The sequence below is a fragment of the Python bivittatus genome, unplaced genomic scaffold, assembly GCF_059951505.1.
Source record: "Python bivittatus isolate LINGU-HERP-01145 unplaced genomic scaffold, Pbiv_v1 ctg000330_np1212, whole genome shotgun sequence".
Taxonomy (NCBI): Eukaryota; Metazoa; Chordata; class Lepidosauria; order Squamata; family Pythonidae; genus Python; species Python bivittatus.
In genome coordinates this window covers 36085644-36111555 of record NW_028277058.1, presented here as the reverse complement: position 1 = coordinate 36111555, position 25912 = coordinate 36085644, and the positions used below count along the sequence as shown (strand labels likewise).

Genomic DNA, 25912 nt, shown 5'->3' with positions numbered 1-25912 from the left:
GCTCTTGTTTAGCTAGACTTTGTAATAAAAAGATTAATCTTGAATGTTACAATGGTCCATGATCACCCTGGTAAATTCACTTTTACTTGTGGGTGGAGAGCAAGCATGATAGATTATTGTTTAATACAGGTAGCCCTAGACTTACAACAGCAATTGGGACCAGAATTTCTATTGCTAAGCGATGTGGTCGTAAAGCGTGACCGCATCCCTTAGTAATGGCATTCCCTGAAGTCCCAGGTGTGGTTGTTAACTGAATCCCACACTTGTTAGGTGAGGCAACTTCTTGCCAGCTTCCTACAACCAAAGTCAGTGGGGAAGCCGGCAGGAAGTTGCAAATCCCAGGCCTGCAGGCAGGTAGGTGGCTGCTGCAGGGTGGGGGAGGGAGCAAGGGGATGCAAGGGGTGTGGGGGACGGTCAGGGAGAGTGCACAAGAGGCACGGTGCAGCATGGGTGCGTGAGGATGCGTGAGAGGGTCGTGGAGGATGCACAAGAGTGGAAAGGTGTACATAAGAGGCACCGTGTGGGTCAGAAGGGTGTGGGGGGATGCGTGAGAGGTGCCATGTGGGTCAGGGAGGGTGCGCAAGGATCCATGAGAGGGTTGGGGAAAGTGTGCAAGGGTGTGAGGGGATGTGCAAGAGGCACCACACAGGTCAGGGAATAAAGGACAATCCTACTATTTAAATGGGGTAGCTGAAATTGTTTTGAGATCTATTCTTTCTAAAGGACTTAATTATATTGTGGGATATTGCATAAGAGGAAATTCTGTATAGGAAATCACAGAATATGTTGCAATGCTGGGTGTAAAGAAATGTCTCAGTCTCATAAGACTGCAAAGTAATATATCACTTGACTCTGAAAAAAAGAAAACCACAACTGTTAACTAAGCCTATACCCAGCACTTGAGTTCTTCCATGACTTGTGGTTTTCATCTTAATTGTATGATTGGCAGAAGTTTAAAGTGGAGGGCAATAACAGTGACAAAAGCCTACTGTGATCATGAACGATTCTCAAAGTTATCGGTTTATGGAGAAAACAGTTTTCTCATGTGTTATGGAACACAATTCCACCATAATTTGATATCTTGAATTCTGTGCATGTGGGATTTCATAAACAAATCAAAGATATTTACTTGCCTAGATTCTCCTAAAGGTATGTGATCAATTTCTTTAAAAATAGAACAAGGACTTAAATGATATACTGCAGTATGGAGAGTCTCTGTTTGTTGTTTTAGCTAGCCAGCCAGCCATTCCTTCTTTCAGAATAAGGTTCTAGAAAAAGTACTTTCAAGATAGGACTTAAGCTCAATTTCTTGGTGACTACCTAGATATATCTATGCTGTTTTCTTAGCAACTATATGGAAGTGGTTTCCCATTGCCTTCTTTCAGGATGTTTTTGTCTGGGTTCATTTTAGTTATTTTACTTTCCTGTCTAATCCACAGCTTGAGATCTCCTAGTAGTTTCTTATCCAAATCTGACTCTCTTTAACATTTTTGAGATCAGCTAAAATCAAGATGCCATGTACTTTTCTCTTTCCCCAACTCTCCAACCAACAAACATTCAGATTTCTGTGACCCTGAAATGGTTTGAGGGCAAATATTATCCGTTTTCCTCTAAACATTTTTGAACTAAAGCAAAACTTAAGGCTTCCCTCAAAGTTGCTAATTCTCAACTCTTTTTAACAATTTTAATGTTTAATTAAAAGCTACTTGCTGCCTTCAAGTAGGCTATTTAGTTTGTTTTTATGAGGAAAAGTCTGTAAGCATGTATTTGCTGAATGTGCTTCTTCTTCTGCTCCCCCCATCCCCTTTCCTCTTTAGTGGGGAAGTGAATGTTTTTCACTAATGCAACATCCAGCCTTTAATACTGCATGTTTGACTGGAAATTTTCTTCTGGTGGGCTCACTGCCCAAGAAGCTGTCAATCAGATTCTGCTGATCAGCCGGTTGTGCCTTGAGTTAGAGACAACAGACCTTGTCAAAGTGTTCACACTAAAATGTATTCTAGCTTGATACAGTTTTATTGCTTTATTGTTGTTGGCAATTACCCTGAAATCTATTTTACACACTGTTTTGAAGCAAGCTTAGAAGGTTGTATCTAGTGCAAAATGAAGCAGGCTAGATGATCATATAAGAATTAACTAATGCTGGTCATACTAGTTGTCAGGAGAACTCTGGATCCATTTCAGATTGCTGGTTTCTAATATTTAAAGCCAAATTTGTACTTTAAAATGGGCCATAAAAAGCCTCTTCATATCTCCACCAATAAGAGACATGAGACGGGTTAGCAAGGAAAATGGTATTTTGGTGGTGCCACATCATTGTGGAAGACTTTCTGGGTTCCTTGTTTAAAGAAGATATTAACATTTGATTGTCTAAATATTTTTAACTGAAATCAGTTTCAGTTGATTAACTGATGCAAGTTTGTAGCTGAATTGTTTCAATAGTTGCTGTTATATTGCAACAGCTGTCCAGACCAATTCTGGAGACCATTATTCAAACAGCCAGTTGGCAAGTTTCCCCATTATCAGTGAAGAGATCCACCTCCTCACTGGAGCATAGGAAAGTTGTTTGAAAAAAATCAGAAAGCCTCTGCCGTAATGTATACAAGGGTATATTGGTAAATGGAAAATATTACATTCGCTGGAATTTTTGAAATCGTATTCTATACAACTCAATAAAACTTGCTAAAGAGAACTATGAGAAACTTGTCTGGAGAAAAGTAACTTTTCAGTACTGTATGAAGTATGAAGACAGATACTACATATTATTGATAGCACTGAATATTTGTTTTTGATACTATTAATAGATTATTAATGTGATTGTGATTAATCTTGTAATTAAAAGGGATTGAACATTATTTATACATATACATGAAGTAATACTTTACATTCTTACCATCCACATTTTATGAGGTGTGCTCTAGCCAATCAGAGGCAGTATTAATATGACTTCCAGAGCTGCTCCAAGTCCTCAACTAGAACAAAGTGTGTATGCTTACATTAAAATACGATTTGCAGTTTAGAAGATCCACCTGTGACATGCTGTCTAAAAAATTACTAATCCCAGATCTCCTGGTTCATAAATCAGAAAGCTGGTAGAACAGGCAAAACACAAGAATAATCAAAGAATCTGATATCAGTAAGAAAAAGTAGAGGTCAGTGCTGCTGGTAAAATGTGTAAGACCAAAGATGTGTGACCCACTATTTATGTTGCAAAAATCTTACAGATCTTTCTGAGATTTTTTCTTTTGAAATATTGCATCTGAACAAAATCTACAAATCTAATTTTCAAAAAGAATATGAGAGTTCTCCACTTACTACTTACATTACTGTAAAACTTATTTACAGTATTTTATCTCAGCATTTTATCAGGACTAGAGTTTTTTTTCTCCAGATAATTTATCATAAAAATGCGTTTACATTAGATTTTCTGAGAATATAGCAAGCCAGACATGCTTTTTTCTGTTAAATTTTCCATTGTTGGGGAAGGTATGCCTTAAATTCAAGTAAATATGTATAAAAACAGCAGCAAATAATTTGCACTGCTTGATTAACCTTCCAGATTGTTTAAATAAATTTACTAAAATAGAAAGAAAAGGAATTTCAGCCCATTAGCATTCTCCAAAAACTGTAGAGATTCTAAAAGAGAGCAAGGACAGTTATGAAATCTAACAATTTTATGTTTTGAATGGGAACTAGGAACAGAAAGATTAGCGTTGATGACACTGTTCAAGCCTTTAACAGTTAAAGCAGTTCAGCACTGTTGCCCATAACACCCAGAGAGGTGATAGGATCCAAGGACATCCACAGGAAGGGTCAGAAGGTCAAGATAGCATTTGCAATCTAACAGTTGAAACCCTGCCCCTCTTTCACATGTGTTGCACATAGGAAGGGTTTTGATTTCAGCATCACATATGCTTTTGGTAGGCTCTCCTCCACTGGATGTGTTCAAGAAGAGCTCAGACAATCACCTGGCTCAGGTGTTTTAATTTGAATTCCTGCACTGAGCAGAATGTTAGGCTTGAAGGCCCACAAGGCCACTCCCAGTTCTATGATTCTATGACGCTGGAATGAAAAAGACTAGAAAAATAAAGCTTTTAAATGAATTGATCTAGTAATAAAATAGCTGAAGATGCTCAGGCTTGTTAAAATCAGAATTAAAAAGAAAAAAATGCTGAAAAGGCCTCACTTTAGTAGCACAAAAAATGACAAAATAAAGTTGTGGTTATGTTTGAGGGCATGGTAGTAATTTGTAATGGCTTAATTTCATATGTGGAGAGAATACAATTTTAGAATTAATATAATTAAACTTTTAGTGCATGATTCATGCATTATAAGAATACAATGAGGTCAGATATCTATGTAGGAGAGGTTCCTGTTGCAAGTTTATATTGGGAATCTCCAAAATGAAGCTTGGAGCCCTTCTAGGATAGGTTTCTCTCTTGTGGCTACAGTGTGAAATAGGGTCTCATAATTAAAACAGCTATGGTTCAATTTCTTTTGTAGAAAATCATCATAATTAACAAACCAGAGTCGTCATAAAATTGTGGCCCTGCAGTATCTTTAAATACCTGTAGTAGTGATTGATGATTCTTGCAGCAATTCAGTCATTTTTGAAAGTGTAATTGTAATCAGATTATGCGGGCGTTCTGAGAACTGTTTAAAGATAGCAGCAGAAGAGGTTAATCTCACAGGATTGTTGAAAAAGATGCCTTCCTCTGGTATTAAGATCACACAGCAGCTCTTTTAAAACTATGAGAACAGATTAGTAGATAGTCCAAATCCCATTGCTAAGAAAACACATCAGTCTCTGGATTACCAAACACATGTTGCTTGCAAATAGCCTTTAACATTTTATAGAATGCTGTTTTTTCTAGCCACTGCAGAATAAAAAAAGAATGGGTTTCTTTTCTTGCAGTGCCGGATGTTTCTTTTCCAATGTTTATTTCTTAACTACTAATATAAAGCCATTTTTAATGTCAGCTTCCCATAAAATAAACATGTATCCTATCTTTAAATCTGTACAATTATTTCCACTCTAACAAACTATACTTGCCATATACAATATGTATAGAGAACCTCTCCCACAATCCCAGGGAATACAGTAAATGCGGGGGACAATATGAATAACACATTATTTATTGCAAAGAGCTTCTTTGAAGGTTATCTATAGTAATTGTTTAGAATAATGTAGGGCCAAATCAAATGTGATAGAACTTGCAGAGTTTGCCCTTCACTGGTTGTTTAAAAAAAAAACTGCAGAAGGAGCCAGATTGAAAGTGCATTTACTTACTTTCTACCCTCTAATACCCTAAGGAAAGGATCAGAATTACACAGGAACTTTTCACATCCTTAAAAGGAGGTCTAGGAATGTCTCTTCTACAAATCAAGATCACCCTCATCAACTAACCTCTAGTTTCTTGCAGCAAAATTATTTCTGTGCTCTCTTAGAAGTTTCTCCAAGAGAAATGACAGGAAGAAGTATGACAATGGGGTGATGGGATTTCCCCCTTCCCCATTTGCCAGAATCTTACAAGCTGCTGGTATAAATAATTTTTGTGGGGATGTGCATAGCTCAGTGGAGACAAACGTGTCCATGGAGTAGGGTCAATTTCTGACAGATTACTAAACCCCTGGGTTAAGTCATTTGTCAAAACCATCACCAGTCACAGCAGGTGTGTTTTGCTTACACACAGATAGGTGGAGAGCACCTTAACTACTATGGAGAAGATCCCTGTGTCAATTTTATATTTTTAAATACTAAACTGGCCCCTCATTGTAGTCAGTCCTACAATCTGCAGCTGTCTAATTAAGTTGAAGATTATTTAAACTGCTCAGCCATACTTGTGAGATAAATTGGTATAAGGTTGCAGTTGGTATAAACAAGAAGACTTTTACACAGCTCTTGCCTAATTCTTTCAACCCTCTACATACAGCAGCTTCTTCACAGTAGGCAAGTATTGCTACTCCTGAGTTCATCCTTTCATGGAGCCAACCAGTGCTTCCTCCAAATTGCCAATGTTCCAGCTTGCCAATCCCTATACTCCTGCTTCCCTGGAGTGCTGGACTAGGAATGGGGAGACCCAGGTTCTAGTCCTCCCTTTGGTGCAGAAGCTGGTTGGGAGGACTTTAAGCCAATCATCTCTCTCAGCCCTAGACTGGGAAGTTGAAAAACATCTATCTCCCAACCACACTGGATCAGCCTAGTAGATTATGGACCATAACCTTCAATGAAAAAGTCTTCATCCTACAATGGATTGATACAAGGCAAGCCAAATGATGCATTGCACAGGATCTAGTGATATATTCTGCAGAATTTGAAATACTAATTTCAAAACAGTTATTTTCCCTATTCCCTATTGCCTGTTTATACTTCTGAATGTTGAAGTACACATTTGTATTATATTTTTCATTTCTCTGCCAAATTCTGCACAGGTTAGGAAAACTTTGTTTTCAAAGAGGAGCAGATCCTTTGCATTTACTTTTTTATAATAATTTTATTAATACAAGAGTGAAGACTAATACAAACTGAAAGAAGAATAAAAAGGAGTAGAAGGTACAGAAAAAAAGGGGGAAAAGGAAGAAAGAGAAAGAGAAAGAAAAGTAAGAATATAGTAAAGAGAAAAAAGAAGTATATAAAGAAGTGACTTCCCAACTTCATCACAAGTATAAACAATTTTAGTAACTTAGCACCTTCTCTTAAAATATAACAAATGATCTCTTCTTCCCATATCCCATCTCTTTACAAACAAATCCATAAAGCATAGTCATTTCAGTCCTGGTGTCAGCAAAAGTCCATTAAGGATTACCAAAAATAACAACATATATATTTTAACCTTGATCAAATAAACCAACTTTATATTCCTTCCTTTTATTTCTAACATCCTTAATCTTTAGTCCATTCAAATAGAACTTGATTTCTTTTCATTTTTTCTTTCTCCCTTCTCATAAGATTCTTCAAAGCTTTAACAAGCCTCTTTTGTAAATTCAGTATAGGAAAATTATCCAGGTCACTCTCTTGGTTTATTGTTTGTATATCCCTTTTAATTATTAAAACATCAGCCAGTTTCTTTTGTATGTCCAGTATAACATCTTTTTCCCTGTCATTCTTGCAACCTGTCATTTGTAAATCCACTTTCAACTCAGTCTTGATCTTGTCAGGTAAAACTTGTTCCTCTTCCATAACATCTTTTAGACACAGTCTCTCCATAGAGGCAGATGTCTCTGTGGACACATTAACTTCTGAGTCCATTTTTCAAAAATATTCTTCAATATGTCCAATGTTAGAATATTTTGCTTCATTCTGTAATTATAAGTCAAGTTTATGAGTTCTTCTCCTTTAATTGTAAACTTTACTTCGCTCTAGTGTCCAATTTTTAAAATCTTACTATGTTTTTTAAAAAATTGAAAACAAAGGCATTTTCCCATGGGGAGGATTCTTTATAATTCATTCCAAAATCTTATTTCAAATTTATCTGCACCCTTAGTCTGTTTGTAACTTTCTAAAATCAAAGTTTTAATCACCCTTTTGCTGTTTATTCCAAAAGCATTTTTTAAAGTTCTTAAACTTGTAGTTAAACTTTCTTTCACTAAGGAATGAAGGGAAACCCAACCGATGCTGCCAATACAAAGGTTTCTAATAGCTGAATAGCAGCTAACAAGCAATTTCTGAAAGTGATTAGGAAAGGAAGTATGCAAACTTAGTGTCCTTTCAAAGGGTCCAACTGCGGTTTGAGCAAGATGGCTATTCCCTTGTCTCCCAGAGCTCTAAACCCATCAGAGACTGCTAACTGCAGTCTTCTCATGGGGATCAACTGTCTGGAGCACTTGTGTGTGATCTCAAGTCCTCTCCTTGTCCAGAGAGGTTTCAAAGAGCCAATCTATTTGCCAGCTCTTCATTCCACCATGGTCATCAGCTCAGTTTTTCACAGAGCTGTCTTCAGTCTGCCATTTCTTCCTCCAGACCAGATCCTTTGCATTTACTACATTTACAATGATGTGTGTGTGTGTGTGTGTGTGTGTGTGTGCAGATTTTTTTAAAAAGTTGTTCTAAATCATTTACTAATTAGACTAAAAAGCAAACTTAACCTCCCAACTATCCCTGTTTAATTACAAGGCTGGCTGTAGACATTTTGGTGCCCAAGGCAAAGGCATATTCTGGCACCCCCTATGGTTTGCCTCATCTTCCAATTTTGTTAGGAATTTCAAAAACGTGCCCTCTTGTTTCTTTTTTTCTTTGAGTTTTTGAGCTTTACACTTATGATTTTCAGTCCGGACTTTTTTTTTTTCTTTTCTCAGACATTTTCACCCTGTTTACACTGTGAAATTATATTTAACCCTTGAATGGGTGCGCTGGTTCACAAAGTACACTGTTACTGCTTTTTGCTTTTTTATTATGTTTTTCAGAAACCTTTTCAATTTTGGCACCCTTAGGCCAGCGCCTACTCAGCCTTAGCCTAGAGCCAATTCTGTTTATTTATACATTTACAGTGTTCAGCATTAATTAAGGATTATTTTTTTCATAATTGTTGGAACACATTCAAAGAAAATAAATTTTAAAATCAGTATTACAGATTACCAAATACTACTACCTGGAAGGAATATAAAGCCTTGAGACTATTTTAAATGATACACCCAACTGTTTTGTCTTACTTTTTTACTCATAAAGCAATCAACACTGTAGTTTCATAAAATAAATGATGCATGTTGGTTACTTTTCTTTATACCCTCTTATTTTACTATATATATTCATTTTATATCCAGCTATATGTGTAGATGCTTCCATGCAAACCAGAACCCCAGCTGTTAGCTGAGGGAAGGCCCCATTCTGCAGATGTTAACATTATACATGCAAGCACTTCGAAAGAGGTTAAATGGCATGCATGATGACAAGAGTGGAGCTGTTTACTAAGGCCTCACTCCCTGCTTGTTTTAAATTCTTTAAACAAAAGATCTTTAAAAGGTTTTAAACAAAATTTCTATGAATCTGTGAGCTGGCACTTGACTTTGTTTTTTTCTCCTCCCTCCTTCACCCTTGTTTTTCCTCTGAGCCGTGTTTCAGGTTATAAGCCCAAGAACATGCATTATTTTGTTTTCCATTGGTTTCTAAACATTTCTGGAATGGATCATAAATGTCTTTCCTTTTTGCTCTGGAACTCCATGCCATCATTTAAAACATACATCTAATAATCTATAAAACAACCTTGTGATGCTGCTATCAGCTGATTGCACTGGCAAGTAGAGCATAAGAGAGGATCTTCTACATGTACCCCTTTCCCAGCACAATTATTGAAGCATCAAAGCAGAGAAATTAAAGGTGGCAGCAAATTGGGCTCTTGCAAAGGTTTTTGTATGTGTTTTAGATTGTTTACTGGGTATTCAGAGAAGGGAGTTAAAGCACTAGGTGGGAAGCAGATGGACTGGCTATTTTCTCCAGGCTTTTTCTCTATTTCTAACATTTAATTTACTATTTGCAGCCACTTCTCCCAATCTCAGCAGCTTGTCTGTTGCTGAGAAAGAAAGCAATTTAGAGACAGACGTAGAGAGAAGCATGGCATGGTGGAGACCCAGGTTCAAGTCCATCCTCAGGATGGAAGTTTATTGAGCGATTTTTGGCCAGTCATGTCTCTCAGTGCAATCTACCTCCCAAGGTTGTTATCGGAAGGAAAAATTGAAGGAGGCAATTCAGTGTAAGCTGTCTAGCTTCCTCAACCAGGACTTGAAAGTAATTCACAAATCTCCTAACTCTATTTAGCTCAGCTCTTTGGCTTGACTTGGCAGGAGACTCACAAATGTGGTTCACCTAGATAAGAATCTTTATTGCTGATGAGAATGAAGCCATACAAAATAGTTGTCTGCCCACTGCTAGTGAGAGTGTGCAAATGACTTATGCCCTCAGTAGTTTACATATATTGTTTTATCCTCCTGCACTTGCCACAAATTAATGAACTGTTGGCATTACTTTTGGTGGCCTTGAAACTGAGAGTTGTTGCATATTTGCACACCTGCCATCTCTGGCCTGAGAACTACTGGCTTCTGCTATAACCTTCACATAAGCTGTCTGGAAGAATATTCTGGAGGGAGAGTGAGATATAAATCTAATAAATACATAAATAAACTTACGTTCTCCTTACAGAGAAACATATAAGAGTTATTAGAACTTGAGAAGAGCTATCTTCTCAAGAACTAAACATCTGGATGAATTTTGTCTCCTCAATGTTCTGAAATGTTTTATATTATAGTCCATATAATGAGGTATAGCTTCCTCATCTTTTTTCCTCGTTTTTCTCAGTTCACTGTCATCTCTTCTTGCTCTTTTATCATTCTGTCACATTGGACATTGACAACAAGATGAATCTTTTTTGGGGGGGCGTTATTTTTGGCTGCTGACATAGTTTAGTAGAGGCTTTTTTTCATTTGATGAAAATGGGGCTAAAGTTTCAAAAAGGACCACAGATGTAACAAAAAATATATATTTTTAAAACTTTCAAACTGTTAGTTTTCAAGAATAACTTTATATACAATCAAAACTAGCCATTATTTCTAATCATATTTGACTGGGAAAGTAAAAGCTGCAAGTACAGCTATTAAATATTTATAGTCTAAATGCCAGCAACTAACTTATTTCAAGCCATATACTCTAACATGCATTCTAGATATGTTGGACTTCAAGTCTTCTAATGCCAATCCACTAGGGTATAAAGTCATGCTGACAGGCAAATTATGAGAGTTGAAACCCAAGATGTCAGGAGAGTATCAGATGGGGAAAGGCTGACCTAACACAATGGTGTCAAAAAGTATATAAAATTTCAGTGTTCACAAAATGCATGAAACAATAAAAAATGCCTGAGATGGTAATAATATCCAGATACAGATATAATAATATGGTATATAACAATATTCTGCATTCAAATTTTCACAGGAGTACTAAAAAAAAATGCTACAAACACAAAAGTGTTCTATTGCACTCAGACTGGACAACATCTAGCAGTGTATAGGTTACTAGTGCAGATCGTTAAAAAGGTTACAAAGTACAAATTAAAATCCAATAAATAGTTTTTGAATCAATATGCATAAAATGCTATTGCAAGTATAATACACATCCCACCAGATCTACAAAAAAACAATCTTCCGAAGAAGGGGCCATCTATATTTGTTGGATTTCATATCCTATAATCCACACTGGTTGAAATCTCTTCCTCACCATTACCTAACAAACAGTTTCAAGTTAATCATGTTCATCTTCTCTATTGCCAACACTGAATCAATAACACCAATGCAAGCTAGGATTTCTATTCTAGAGGCTAGCTTGTAAGCTACTGTTGCCCAGACAGATAGATTTATTATATTATTGCCCAGACATTCCCAGCTCTGAAGTTCATGCAGTGTTCTGACTACACTAGCTCGTTATTCTTTCTTTACTTAGTTTTGGCAAAATAATCCAGCTAACATGTAGATTTAGCACCAGTTTTCCAGTGTGGATTGGTAAAGTGGTATTGAAGCTTTTCAGAACTATTGCGCCTTTAATTAAAAGTTTGTTGCCTGTATGTCCTGCCTATCATATTTTTTTCTTGCACATACAGCAGCATTACCAATGAATTATCTATAAACTGCTCTTTAAGAAGCTCCTTTCATTGATCCTAATGTTTCTGTTAATTATTATTTTCCTAATTTTTTTTTTCATTTTTAAGAAATAATGGTATTCTGTGGTTAAAAAAAATAACAGCAACAAGACAAACTAGTAAATAAAACATGGACACACATGCACACACACACAATGTCATTAAAGGTAACAGGAGACTATATGTATCCATCAGTGATACCCCAACCATATTCAACAAGAAAAAAATAAAATGGGCAAGCATTTCAATTTGCTAAAATGAACTTATTTGAAGGAAAAGGATGTTAGTCATGGGAGGAACATTTTTAGATAATAGCTCTATGTTAAGAACAGAATCTTATCTCAACAGAATCATCCTGTTACGGAGCATAGAGCTACCATATCTTGGCTGCAAAAATCTAGATGACCGCTAGAAATGTTATATCTGTTTGCTGCTATCTAGTGGTCATCTGGAATTTTGCAGCCCAGATATGTAAGCTTTAACATAATCACCAAGTCTGTAGCTGTATAAAGACTCAGAAAGAAAGAAACTTAGCATACTACAGAATAGATTTGCACTGGACTACAAATAAATGAGCAAAGAAAACTAAAAGTGAAATACGACCGCAGCTCTCTATGGTACATTTTTTACTGTGGTTGGGAATCAGGCAATTATCTTTTGACAGATACATTTCCGGATCCACCTACCAACATTTTTATCATACTGTTTTTACCAAGCTCAATCTCTCTTTCTGCATTAAATCTGGTACAAGGAAAGGATTGAAAGTAAGTAAGTAATTATATTTGTGAAAGGAAGTGGCTCAGGTAAGAAAACATTTACACTAACTTGTTAATAATTTCTATCTAAATTTGTATTAATAGTTGACTGGAAAAGCGATTGCACAATTCAATTTTATCTAGCCTCACACTGACAAAATATTAGTTGGGGGAATATAATTCAACCACATAACATTTATGTTTAATTTCTGTGACTGGGTGTTAAATATGTACAGAATCGTATGCGTGTATGTTCAGGGAAATGTCCCATGGAGCTTACTACTGGTTTATCACCTTTGCCTGCAATCCTGTACACCCTTGCTTTGTACTGAAAGTAATTCCAATCAGCAAAAATGAATTTACTTTTGAATAAGCATGCCTAAAATGTATGGTTTAATGTCTCATTATTACCAAATCAATAAATCTTACAGTTTTTCATCTTTGGCTGAATTGTGTTCAGTATTAACATAGGTCATTGGAACAGGTTTTTGTCCATCATATTTCTGGTACCATAAGTTCAAGCAATGTCCAGCCAAGGGTTTATAGTAAATTGTCCCTATATAGACTGGAATTCCTTTTGCTAACATTTTTTTAAAATGCTTGGTTACAAGTATTGATTTCCAAAAGAATGAAGAGGAAGCAGCCTTTTTAAAATTCCCTTTTCAGTTTCTAAAAAATTAACATGACTACAGTTTGTGGCAATTCATGCAAATACTACCCTTGGCATCCATACTGTGTATTTATTTATTTGCACTTTAGAACCTGCTCTGCAGTGTAACATTTTCCAACATGACTATCAGCATAAATTGAAATAGTCAAGCAGACCTATGAATAAAAATGGGTGGGGTGGGTCACAGTTGTTCAGCTTGATGTGCAAATATGGAAAACAATTTTATTTTGTTAGATTTCATTAATAGCAGTTTAAGTTGAAATGTTAATTAAAAGACAAAAGGAACCTGATATAACTTGCTACAAAATTACAATGGATCAAAGGCAATGGAAGAAATACTACTATATTTAATGCACTAAATTTTCCAAGTCAGAACCCTTCTGATATATAAATCTCATTTCCCAAATATTGTTGAAGCCTGGTAATTTCAGTTAACTCGACTAAGGCTGATGAGTTTTTATTTAAACATAGTTTGTACCTCCTTAAATAATTTGCAATGCTGACATAAGAATGGAGCCAGCTGCTTTACTGGTGCATTTGCCCATCACTATCCCATCATGAATAATTTGGGTAAAATTAGCCAAGACCAGCAAAAAGGAAGGTTGAGAGGAAAAGTGATGGCTACAGCAAAAGGAGAGACTTCCTAACATAATCTTTATATATTTATTTTGAACTTTTATTACTGATGGCAGGGAATGAATTACCACAGCAATGGCAGGTACAGATAAGATAGGAGGAGTTGGGCTGACGGTTCCAGGAAGCTTCATACTGAAAGTAGTTCTAATCAGCAAAAATGAATTTACTTTTGAATAAGCATGCCTAAAATGCATGGTTTAATTTTCATGGTGCCTGGAGACGGTAGGGGTCTGGATGGAGAACAATAGGCTTCAGCTGAACCCTGGTAAGACAGAGTGGCTGTGGATTGGAGGCTCCTCTGTATCTGGGGGTTTACCATCTTTGGTTCTTGATGGGGTTGCGCTGCCCCAGACAGACCCGGTGTGTAATCTGGGGGTCCTCCTGGACACATGACTCCTGCTTGAGGAGCAGGTGGCAGTCGTGGCCAGGAGGGCCTTTGCGCAACTTCGTGTTGTGCACCAGTTACACCCCTTCCTGGATCAGGAGTCCCTCCAGTCTATTACTCACACTCTGGTCATCTCTCATTTAGACTGTTGCAATGAGCTTTACATGGGGCTACCCTTGAAGAGTATCTGGCAGCTACAGCTGGTTCAAAATGCGGCCCCGCATGCAAACATGGGTGCCCCAAGGAGGGCACATGTAACACCTTTGTTGCAAGAGCTGCATTGGGTTCCAGTTTGCTTCCGGGTCCAATGCAAGGTGTTGATTATCACCTTTAAAGCCCTACATGGCATGAGTCCAGGTTACCTGAGGGACTGTCTCATCCCCATTACATCAACCCGTCCCCCCTGGTCTGGCAGAGAAGACATGTTGCATATCCCATCAGTGAGAGAATGTCGACTGGCAAGTTCCAGGAGGAGAGCCTTCTCTGTTGTTGCCCCTGCCCTATAGAATACTCTCCCCGCCAGAGGTGAGGTGGGCCCCTACCCTCCCAATTTTTCGGAGGAAATTGAAGACTTGGCTCTGCCAACTTGTGTGGGACGGGGAAAGATACAATCGACCCTGGGGATGGCTGGCACCTTGACGATGCTCCCTGAGTTTATTAACACCTAATTAACAACAGCCTCTTGGAAGTATTATAAAGGAAGTTTGTTTTTAGCATATTTTAATTAATTAATTAATATTTATCTATTTTAATTAATATTTATTCTATTTTTACTGTAAACCGCCCAGAGTCACTCCACAGTGAGATGGGGGGTGACAAATTTGAAATATAGATGAACAAATAAATAAAGAGAAGGAATCAGCACTTTCCTAGCCCACCTTCTCCCTGGATCCATAAGATCAGATTACTGAGTGCCTTGGCTTCCGGCTGTGTTGATAAATGCTAGATCCATATGTAATAAAGCCATTTTCATTCATGACTTTGTTGTGGATGAGCATGTGGACCTGTCAAACTTGAATAGGTGGCCCTATCCTAAACTTGTCCTCCTGGTTTGAGGTGCTTCAACAACCACAACTCCAAGCATGACGGAATTCTCTGACCCTGGGGATGAAATATTGTAGAACAAGAATAGATTGATATTTTTTGGAAACGCCCAATTTTCATTCCCAGGATCAGAGAATTCCATCACACCAAGGCTGGGGAGGAGGAATAACAATGATTCTGTGTGAGGCTTTGGTAGTGTTAGGTGTCTTGCTTCATTGGAGATTGGATATGAGTGGCCTCTATTTGAACTCAGACTGTACAAACAAGTTAAGGAAACTGCTGGTGTACTATCCACCCTGCTACCTAGCACTGTCCCTTCCTGAGCAACTAGATCTCATTGCAGAGCTGGTACTGGACACTACCTAGTTGTTAGTACTGGGGAATTTCAAACTCCATGCCCTGTAGTTGGGATCTGGATAGGCTCAGGAATTCATAGACTCCATAGTGACCATGGGCTAGTCCTGGATGTTATCTGGCTTCAGCAGTGTGACTTCTAATTTGCAGGTGCTGCATTAATTGCTAAGAGGTTTCTGAGTATAATTTTACTGTGTTGAGAGGTGAGATTGGTGGGAACCTAGAGACAGCTTCTCTCAGTGGTACCCCGCCATTAGGAAATAATTTGCCCCCAGAGACCCAGCTGGATCCCATCATATCTATTTTAAGGAAGGCAATGAAGACAGATTTATTTTGCTGGGCAGTCTGGGCTACCTGATTCTTGGAGACTTTTTTATTTCTATACTCCATTTCTTCCTTATCTCTGTATTTCTATATTCCCATATATATTTATGCATTTTATTCTTTTCTTTCATTTGAGTCCTTGGGAATTTTTTAAGGTTATAGGTTCTTTTATGTGTACCCTTTATTCATTGTGAACCACCCAGAGACTATTGATTGTGGGTGGGATATAAATACTGCCATTAATCTGGCCACATAGTTTTTGACTATGGCTAATAATATACTCAAAGTACAGCAAAAGAGACAACATATTACTCGGATGGCTAAAGGTGGTTTTAAGTTTCCACTTGAGTGCTCCCCTTTTATTCTGCTCAGTTCACTAAATTGTGAACTTGTCACAATTAACCTTCCTGAGATTATCTGAGCCAGAAAGGGCCCAAAGAACTAACAAGGATATCAGCCTTATTCTCTACAGAGAAAGCCAGATATCAGATCAGAGGGGGAGGTGCTTCCTCATCAAATCTGCTGCTGTAGCTTATGGTCCCTAACAGCAGACACTGTGGGATGAAAGTTTGAGTACATTTTTAACAAGTAACTCCCCCTCAACTTATAATAATGAACTTATGTGCTTTGCCATGCAAATACTAAAATGCATCTTCTCTAATAACTAGAGCCATAGTCAGATGACCATATTAAACTACTATAGCTAGCAGAAAACTATGCTAGCATAAATTGTGCTGTCCTAACAGCTAGTGCCTAGTTTACCATAGCCACAAAGCTGAAGATTGGTGTTTTGCCACAGAGCAAGTTAAGGAAAACAATTGGTGGATTTCCCTGGCTTTGCATCATCTCTCACCAAATGATCGCATAGCTGTGGGAAACTCCTCCTCACGAGAACAGTAGCCCTGTTTTTAAAACAAGCGTCTATTGTTCATGTGTTAAATCCATGTTTTAAAAACATCTATCGCTGTTTCAAAAGAGCACTAACGCATGCACCTAAGGAGTCTAAGTAAGACCTGATATGCACTTTGGAAACACCAGTCGAGGATTATGGAGGCAGATGCAGTCCAAGCAAAGATGGATATGGAGAACAGTGCTCTGCAGCAACCTTAAAGCAGCCAAGAGGACCTGGGCAGTTCCAAGCCCCTGACTGTTTCATCAGCTCTGTTGATGAAGCATGCTAGATGGTTTCCATTGCAAGAATTGTGTCAGGAGAAAAGGGAAAACACTACTATAAAACTGGAGCAGCTAAAGATAAACTTAAGTTGCCTCTTCTGCAGGTTGCAGATGAGACAAAAGCAACATCATGCTGATATGGCATAAAAAACTGAGTTACTGGGGATGTTCATGCTGTGGTTATGGGGTTATGAGGAAGTTCCATAATGCTACCCAGCTATCATAGTGTTAAGATCTGCAGTTCACTGACCTCTGATTCTTTCACTTCTCTCAATCCTTCTGTCTTTCATAGCAATTTGTACTAGTCAGTCTAAAGGCTATACATAACTGACTTCCACGCTGTATGGCATGTTAAATTTATACATTGCCTTTCTTTTAGGAGTTTAAAATGGCAAACCCAGTGCTCTGAATTCTCCCAGAACATCAACCTCATGGGATACGCTGGGCTGAGGGAGAGTAACTGGAAGAACTCACCCAATGAATTGTTCATGGCTGAGGGTGGACTTAAACTTGAATCTAAGGACCTGCTTCCAACAACTAAACCACTACAACACACTGTCTACCAGCCCTCAATATCATGATACCATTGCTGCTTCCTTAAATCCATTCCAAAGACAGTATTTATTTTTCCTTTTCCCCTTGTCAACTTCATTGCTCAATCTTCTCTTGTTGGTTGAACTGCATACTCTCCTTTAGCTACTATTCTCTCAGCTTTGCAGTCTCCTTGGCAATGGTTGCCTGGAGCTATGCACACTCTTCTGGCAGTTGTGGTTTTTTGTTCACTCCCTTGTAGAAATTACAAAGCTTCTGCTCCCTCCCCCACCCCTTTCTCAGACATTCCATTTGTTCTTCTCTTTTAAAGGCAGGGACAAATTTTAGCCACTCTTGCCTTGCTCCACCCATCCTTCTCAGGAAAGAGTGGGTCAAGTAGCAGTATAGGGACCCATTACTCTAATATGATCCATACAATTCTGAAAAGCAGCATTTAACATTTTTATAATAATTTTATTAAACATTACAATTAAAAAGATAAGAATACAAACTAAAAAATAAAAGACTAAAGAAACATAGAAAGTGCAGGAAAGAAGAAAAAAAATAGAAAGAAAAAATAAGAATATAGTATAGAAAAAGAAAATAAATATATAAAGAAACTACTTCCCCCTTCATCACAACAAGTATAAACAATTTTAGTAACTTATCACCTTCTCTTAAAATACAACAAATAATCTCTTCTTCCCATATCTCATCTCTTATCTATAAACAAATTCTTAAAGCCTCGTTGTTCAATCCTGGTCAGCAAAAGTCCATTAAGATTACCGGAGAAAACAACATATCTATTTTAACCTTGATCAAATAAACCAACTTTATATACCTTTTACTTTTAACAATTTTGATTTTTAATTCCTTCAAGTAATGTCCTAGAACTTGATTTCTTTTCATTTTTTCTTTGTTCCTTCTCACAAAATCCTTCCAATCTTTAGAAGTTTCCCTTGTAAATCTAATATAGGAAAGTTATCCAGGTCACTCTTTTGGTTTATTCTTTGTATACCCCTTTTAATTATTAAGCCATCAGCTGATTTCATTTGTATATCCCATGTAGTATCTTTTTTCTTTTTTTAAATAACTTTATTAAGATTTTAAACAAAAAAGATAAAAACTAACAAAAACTAATGTTTAGAATAAAGAAAAGAAAGATGTAAAGAAAGAAAGAAAAGATAAACTCAAAAGTGCAGGAAAGAAAAGGAAAGAAAGAAAAGATAAAGAAGTAACTTCCAATTTTCTTTTAGAGCATTAATAAGTGTAAATTAACCTCTTACTCTATGGTTACAGAATGACTTTCATTTTTTCTATAATCTTTGTTTTTCTAAGCATCAAAACCATATATCATAAGTTCTGTTAAGTTTTATTTCTGTTTCATGCAAAAAGTCTATAAGGGGTTTCCAGTCAGCATTAAACTTGGTTAATGTCTTTTCTCTGATCAAAGATGTCAATTTGTCCATCCCAGCAAGTTCCATCATCTTCACCATCCATTCCTCCATTGTGGGTAATGTCAAATCTTTGCACCTTTGTGCATATAATAATCTCGCTGCAGTTATATATAAAAACAAAGTTCCATGACATTTTTCCAGCTGTTTACCAATCAATCCCTAAAGAAATACCTCTGGTTTCAATTGTATATTAAACTTTAAAATCTTCTGAATTCGTGTAGTTGAGTCCAAACGTTTTTAGCTTCCACCGTCCACCAAGCATGGTAAAATGTCCTGTCTTGTTGTTCACATTTCCAACATAAATTCAAAGTACCTTTACACATTCTAGATAATTTTCTAGTGACATATACCAATGATATATCATTTTATAAACATTCTCCTTAAGATTTTAACATAATGTAAATTTCAGTCCTTTTACCCACATATTCTCTCACTGTTCCATTAGTAAGTTGTAATCAAAATGTTTAGCCAATTTTATCATACATTTTTTCACTTATTCTTCAAAATAAATTAACCGTTTGTGTTTACTTATCATTTCTCATCTATGAAATGCTTCTTGTGATGAGAGCCACAAAGGTATTTTCAGACACAACCTGGGTTTATATCTATTCCATATTCTCAATATAGCACGTCTAACAAAATGATTTTTAAAACTTACATTAACCTTAACTTTATTGTACCATAAGTATCCATGCCACCCAAATCTCAAATCATGTCCTTCTAGCTCCAATAACCTTCTATTTCTCAGCATCATCCACTCTTTCATCCGAACTAGACAGCAAGTTGCATATACAGTGGTACCTCGGGTCACGAACGCTTCTGTTCACGACCAATTCGGGTCACGAACAGCACCATTCGCAAAATTTTGCTTCCATTCGCGAACTCTGCATCAGGTGACAAACAGGATCCGCAGCCATTTTCCCTGCCGTGACACGTGGTCGTGGCTTCCTGTAGGGAGGGGGACTCTCCCTCCAAACAATAACCACCTCTCCACCTGCCTTCCTGTCCTCCACGCCTCAAGCAAGGTTAGCGTTCTCTCTCTTCAGTGTACTGTACTGTACTTTGTGTCATATTTTTGTGGTTTTAAAAAAAAATACATATGGTTCAGAACGGATTAACCGTATTTACATTGAACCTTATGGGAAAATTTGATTCGGGTCACGACCAATTCGGGTCGCGACCAGAGTCGTGGAACAAATTAAGTTCGTGACCCAAGGTACCACTATAATTTCAAATCAGTCATGGTTACAGTCAAGTACTCAGTCTATTCAATTTACCTTTATCTTTTGTTTTATAAATCGACGGTCTTTAGTAAAAAGCAAAAAACATTCCCACGGAAGGTCCGAGTCAACTACCTAATTCAGTTATAGTTTTTCCAATGCAGTGTTGTAGAAAAATTAATCTTTTAAAAAATAACATTCCCCTTTATCCATTTTAAGCTTTCTTATATCATCCTTTGTTAAGCTTTTTGCCAAGTAGTCTGTATACTTTAAGTCTTTAAATCTTCTTTTAATATTGTAATCTAGAAAAAATGAGAGTCACCAAGAAGAGTACTTATATGTTGTAAAAGAAAATCTCTCTCAGGCTGTAGATTAATTATTTCCAAATGTGGCTAAGAAATTAGGCTCAGATCTTATTGTCCTTATAGGATACACTGTAGCTGTGAACCTAGATGGAATCCCATGGCTCCCAGCCACTCAACTCGTAAGCTAACTGCAAAAACCTCCATACCTGCAGTTTATTTATGGGAAGCAGCTGTCCATAGAACAAGTGGGTTATTTCATGTTCCTTCCTTCATCCAGAGGGATTTTGGTGTCCAGTGTTGGCCCTCTGAGAGTCGATCTCCACTGCGATGCCATCTCTGCTCCTTCAGAGATGACTAAACTGCCAGTCGTCTCCACCAGAAATCCCAGTGTAGCATCTTTTTCCATATCATTCTTGTAGCCTGTCATGTTTAAATCCAATTTCAAATCAGCCTCAGTCTTGCCTGGTAAAACTTGTTCCTCTTCCATAATATCTTTAAACACAGGCTATCTATAATAGCACTTATTATAAAAACTCTTAAAGTTAACTTCTGAGTACATTGTTCAAAAATATCCTTCAGTACATCCAGTGTTAAAATACTTCAAAATTCCATCCTATCATTTTTTTTTAAGAACTTATTTTTCCATGGGAAGGATTCTTATTATTAATTTCAAAATCTTATTTCAAATTCATCTTGACCCTTAGTCCATTTGTAACTTTTCAAAATCAACGTTCTAATCACTTTTTGCTGTTTATTCCAAAAAAAGATTTTTAAGTCCTTAAACTTGTATTTAAAACTTCTTTCACTAAGGATTGAAGGAAACTTACCTGGTGCTGTAAAACCTATTGTTCCAAAGGTTCCTAACAGATGAAAAGCAGTTAAGAAGCAATTTCTGAAAGTGATTAAGAAATAAGGCTTCACAAACCTTATGTCCATATAGGCTACATTATGGCTGTGAGGTTGATTAAAATCCTTCAACTCCCAGCCATTTGCCTCATGAGCTGACCACAAAAACCTCAGTTCCTGCAGTCCACACATAAGGAGCAGTTGTTCAGAGTACAAGTGGGCGATCTCACAATATCTCCTTTTTCCAGAGAGACTTTGCCAACCAGAATTTGCCATCTGGCTGCTGATCTCTGATGCAATCTTCAGGGATGTCTAGTTCACTATGAATCCTCACCAGAAGTCTCCAAAAATCAGCATTTAACATTGTGTGCTCTTTTCTACCTAGCTTTTTTTGGTAGAAAAACCAATAGAGAGAAGCCCTAGAAACCATTTCCCAAACAGAGCTAATAACACATACTTCCCTTCAGTGGCATCTTCTTCCATGCAGAATGTGCAGGTATCCCCCATCCTTCTGCTGTGCTTCCTTTTGTCTCTTACTAAATTATACTGTATTTGAAAACAGTAAATGCTAATCTGTAGTTACTGGTTAAGTTTGAGAACACAGTTATTCTCATGATAAGCCTTATATATCCAGTTGTGTAACTATGTCCAGTATCAAGTATAGCAGGGAAGATAACAAATGCTGATTCATGTGTGTGTGTGTGTGTGTGTGTGCGTGTGTGTGTGTGTGAGAGAGAGAGAGAGAGAGAGAGAACAGTACCAGCAATCATTATAATTATATGCAAAATGAATGAAATAAAGTCTAAGACAAAGTAATAAGAATTACAAGAAAGTCTTGCAAAATTTTGTGACTGAGCAATAAGATCTTGAAATTGAACATTGGTAACTGCAATTTATATTAGAAAAAATAACCAGGCATATGCACGCTAAGTTCCAAACTTTTTCTTACAATTGACAGAGAAATCTTTATCCTCATTACAGAAAGTTCACTGTTTTGTTTGCATTGGGCAAATTATTACCAGGGTGGGGGAGGTAAGGAGGAAGATTGGAATGGCTGGATATTTCCTCTGTGATTTTTCTCTCAATATTACTAGTTTGATGATTCAGGATGTCCTATATAGTATTGTAAACATTAAGCTTTACAATGCTGTTACTACACAAATGTATAGTATATTTATTTGTTTATTTTTGTATTGTATACACAAAGTCCTAGTTTGTCTTTTATAATATTTATTATTATTTTTTCCATTAGGGAAAATAAGTAAAATCTCAGCAGAGTACTGGCAGTCCTCATCTGAGCTCAGAAACTAAGCAGGGTTGGACTTGATTGGTACTTGGATGAGAGACACCAAGAGATGAGTTCTCCTTGGAGGGCATTTTCCCTTGAACTAAGTTTCTTGGCCAAGTTATTAATCCCTGAGCCTTATTAGTTTGTCCATAAAACTGTAGAATCAAAAGGAGAAAATTTGGAGCTCAAACTCCAACTCCGCCTTTGGACAACCTTCTTTTCCAAACTTTTGTTTTTGAAAACACTCTCCCAAAATTCCAAATGTACCTGTCTGGAACTAGATAACACAGGCTGGAAACTCTTTAACTTTTTGTATATTAACAGTATGCAGTAGAGTTTCTTTCTGCAGTGTTGAATATGTGAATAGTATGTTGAGTTTAGAAATAAATGCAGCAGAATTATTTCAGTCAACCTGAAAATGTCAAATGACTCATTCATACACTTTGCACAAAGCTCCAATTTTTGTTAGATGCATTCTGACAAATAGGTCAGAAGATTTTGTGGCTCCCTGCTGTAGTTCCTCATCAGAAAAAATTCTCACAAAAGTGGTCGATTAGTGGAAACTTCTGCAGCATCTGCTTCAGTTACACAATGAAGCTGCAGCCAGCTGAGCTAGTAGATAGCAGCCAGGCCACCACTGTCTCCATTGTTGTCAGGCAATCGCAAACCATACCATGAATGCTAACAAAAAAAGATCTAGTGTCCCCAGATCTGTTTGCTTTTTCTTCTAGCCCTATGCAGTAGATTTTAAACTATTTTATAATTTTAAGTTAACATTACTTGATCTGTGTAGAGCTGTACATTGAAAATAAAACTCATTTAAAAATCTGAGCAGATGCTTAATTGAATAAATAACCAGGCACATAAAAAATAGAACCATGAACAAAGCGAACAGTGTGCCTGAAACAATGACAAAGCTGGGGGAGAGTCTGCAATCAGCTTCTGTTCTTCAGAATATATACATGTTAGTAAAAGTGCATGTGGAGGTGTAGAAATTAGAGATCATTCCAAGAGACCACCAAAAAACTTCCATTTACCTCTGTACACAGATCAAATCATGTTAACTTAAAATAATCTCTCAGTCAAAACTTTAAACAAACATTATTTGAATATTTTGTATATAAAGTGTGTGCTTAAAGAAACTTTTCAGTTTGCCAAGGAAAAAAACAAGAAATTTTAAGGAAATTCACTATTTTAAGATTTATTTATTTCTATAATTATTTATGGACTACCCATTTCCACAATGGACTTGAGGCAGTCAAGAACCCATAAGACATTAAAAACAATAGCCCATTGAATCTAATCTCACTAGACCTAGTCAGTGCTTATACCATCAGTACCCATATAGTCTGTGGAGTAAAAGAATTGTCAGGGCTTTTTTAAAGGTCAGAAGATGGGGGACATTCCATATCTCAGCAGACCACGGATTCCAAAGAATGAGGCCTTCACCAAGAAGGCATGTTCTCAAACCCGCACCCCTTCACCTCTTGCACAGTGGAGACACTCAACATATCTTCCCTCAAATATCCCACAGGGTGGAATGAATCTAGGCAGGAAAGATGATCCCCTATATGCCTTGCACCCTGAAGGGCCTTAAGGGTAGTAGCCAGTGTTTTGAACTGGTAATCAGTGCAATAATTGCAGCATATGTATAACGCTGCTGAATCTGCTGCTCCCAGTTAGCAGACTAGTCGCTGCATTTTCGACCAGTTGGAGCTTCCAAGTCATTTTCCAAGGCAACTCCAGGTATGGTACATTACAAGACTATATATAAAACAATGAGTGTATGAATCACTTTGCCATGATGCCCCAGCTCCAAGATCCACAATGGGAAGACTAGCCAGAACTAGCAAAGGCCCCCTGGGCTGCAGCTGTAGCAAAAGCTGCAAGTCCAGGAGGACCCCCAGATAGTGGAGCCTTTCCTTAAGTTGCTGTGTGACTCCATCCAGAGTCCAAGTTAGAACTGGACAAAGGCCAGATCGATCACCAACAAACAGGAACTATTACTTTTAGGGATTTAATCTGAGCTTGTTTTGATCCATCCAGTCTTTACAGCACCAAAGCACCCATTGTGTTTGTATATTGTCTAATTTCAAGGGGGGGGAAGAGGAAGGAATCTACTCCATAACAACGTTAACGAAAGGAAGCATATTAAATTAGCATTCTTCTAATAGATAGCAAGTTATTTTTGGGGATCCTAGAGTCAAGATCATTGTAGATTAAGCAACTTAAGTTGCTTCATAAACTTTCACATGAAGCGACTCAAACAGATTATCATCATTAAAACCAACAGAAAGAAACAGAAATGGGATTTAGGAGAAATCATCCTTTTCTGGTGGTTAAAAGACCTCCAGGATCACAAGCCACTCATCAAAAGGATCGTGTGCATCCTCAAAATTAATGTATGGTCAAATGAGTCTCACTAGAAATTTAGACTAATTGAGGAAGTTTCTCCTTCTCTCTCCTACTAAGAAAATCAACCACCCGTGTAGCACATTTTTATGGTGTTCTGCTGGCCATTTTCTCACTTGCTTAGTTTAGTAGAAGTTCAGACGGTGATCAGGGAAAATGAGATGAACCATCACAGTGACTATTGAAGTGCATGGGTCTTCACGTTCATAATAGAGATATCCTTTTTAATGTGCAAGCATTGCTCCTATTTTCCTGTGTCTGTGAATTTCCTCCTTTCCTTGTCCTGAAAAAATGGTGGTAGAAAATTACTCACTGTTACCCCCCCACACCCACCTTTACTGTCTGTCTGCTATAAAAAATTGGAATTTCAAGCATTGAGAAAGCATTGATTTGGTTCACACATCATACCAAGCTATAATGTGATGACTCACTTTGGCTTAATGTATCGTGTAAATTCAGACAAATGAACTTATTGAACAAACCACAGCTAAAACAAGCCATAACCTAATATGATGAGTGAACCACTTTTGGTTTTACTTGTAATGAAAAGCTGTATTTAATTCTATAAATAACTAAATCTCACCCACTGGCATAGAAAAGCCTGGCCAATAAAGCCAAGGCTTTTCTGTAATACAATTTTATTTATAATTATTACTAAAGCAGTTTTGCGATCCTCGTAACAGTTCATGGAGGTTTACCCAGTGGTGCTGCTGGGGCTAAGGGAGTGACATCTGCAGGCTCTCCTAACAAAAGCAGTGTTGCAACATCCTGCCACAAACTGTACCCTTTTGGAGTTGTGTGTAATGGACATGGAAATACAGTGGGGCTTTAGTGATATCACAATTCTGCTTCCCTCATTCTGACCACCTTTGCCCCCTCGCAGATGCCTCTGGC

General features: G+C 37.3%; 2 protein-coding genes across 4 annotated transcripts in view; one reads left to right on the top strand and one right to left on the bottom strand.

Moving 5' to 3' along the window:
• The window catches only part of ENTHD1 (ENTH domain containing 1), a 71718-nt gene extending 49786 nt beyond the window's left edge, over positions 1–21932 (bottom strand). The window contains exons 1-2 of one of the 3 annotated variants that reach the window (XM_007420015.4): positions 21776–21932; positions 20679–20892 (exon numbers count right to left, since the gene is read on the bottom strand). The gene's annotated coding sequence lies outside the window, so the exon portion shown is untranslated. Of the gene's footprint in view, positions 1–20678; positions 20893–21299; positions 21377–21397; positions 21680–21775 lie in introns of those variants that run through there. The other 2 variants (XM_025174976.2, XM_025174943.2) reach the window with 2 other exon arrangements.
• The window catches only part of GRAP2 (GRB2 related adaptor protein 2), an 83920-nt gene continuing 58937 nt past the window's right edge, over positions 930–25912 (top strand). The window contains exon 1 of the mRNA XM_088141023.1: positions 930–1149. Within this exon, the coding sequence (XP_087997149.1) occupies positions 1095–1149 (55 nt within the window). The 5' untranslated portion in view covers positions 930–1094. The remainder of the gene's footprint in view (positions 1150–25912) is intronic.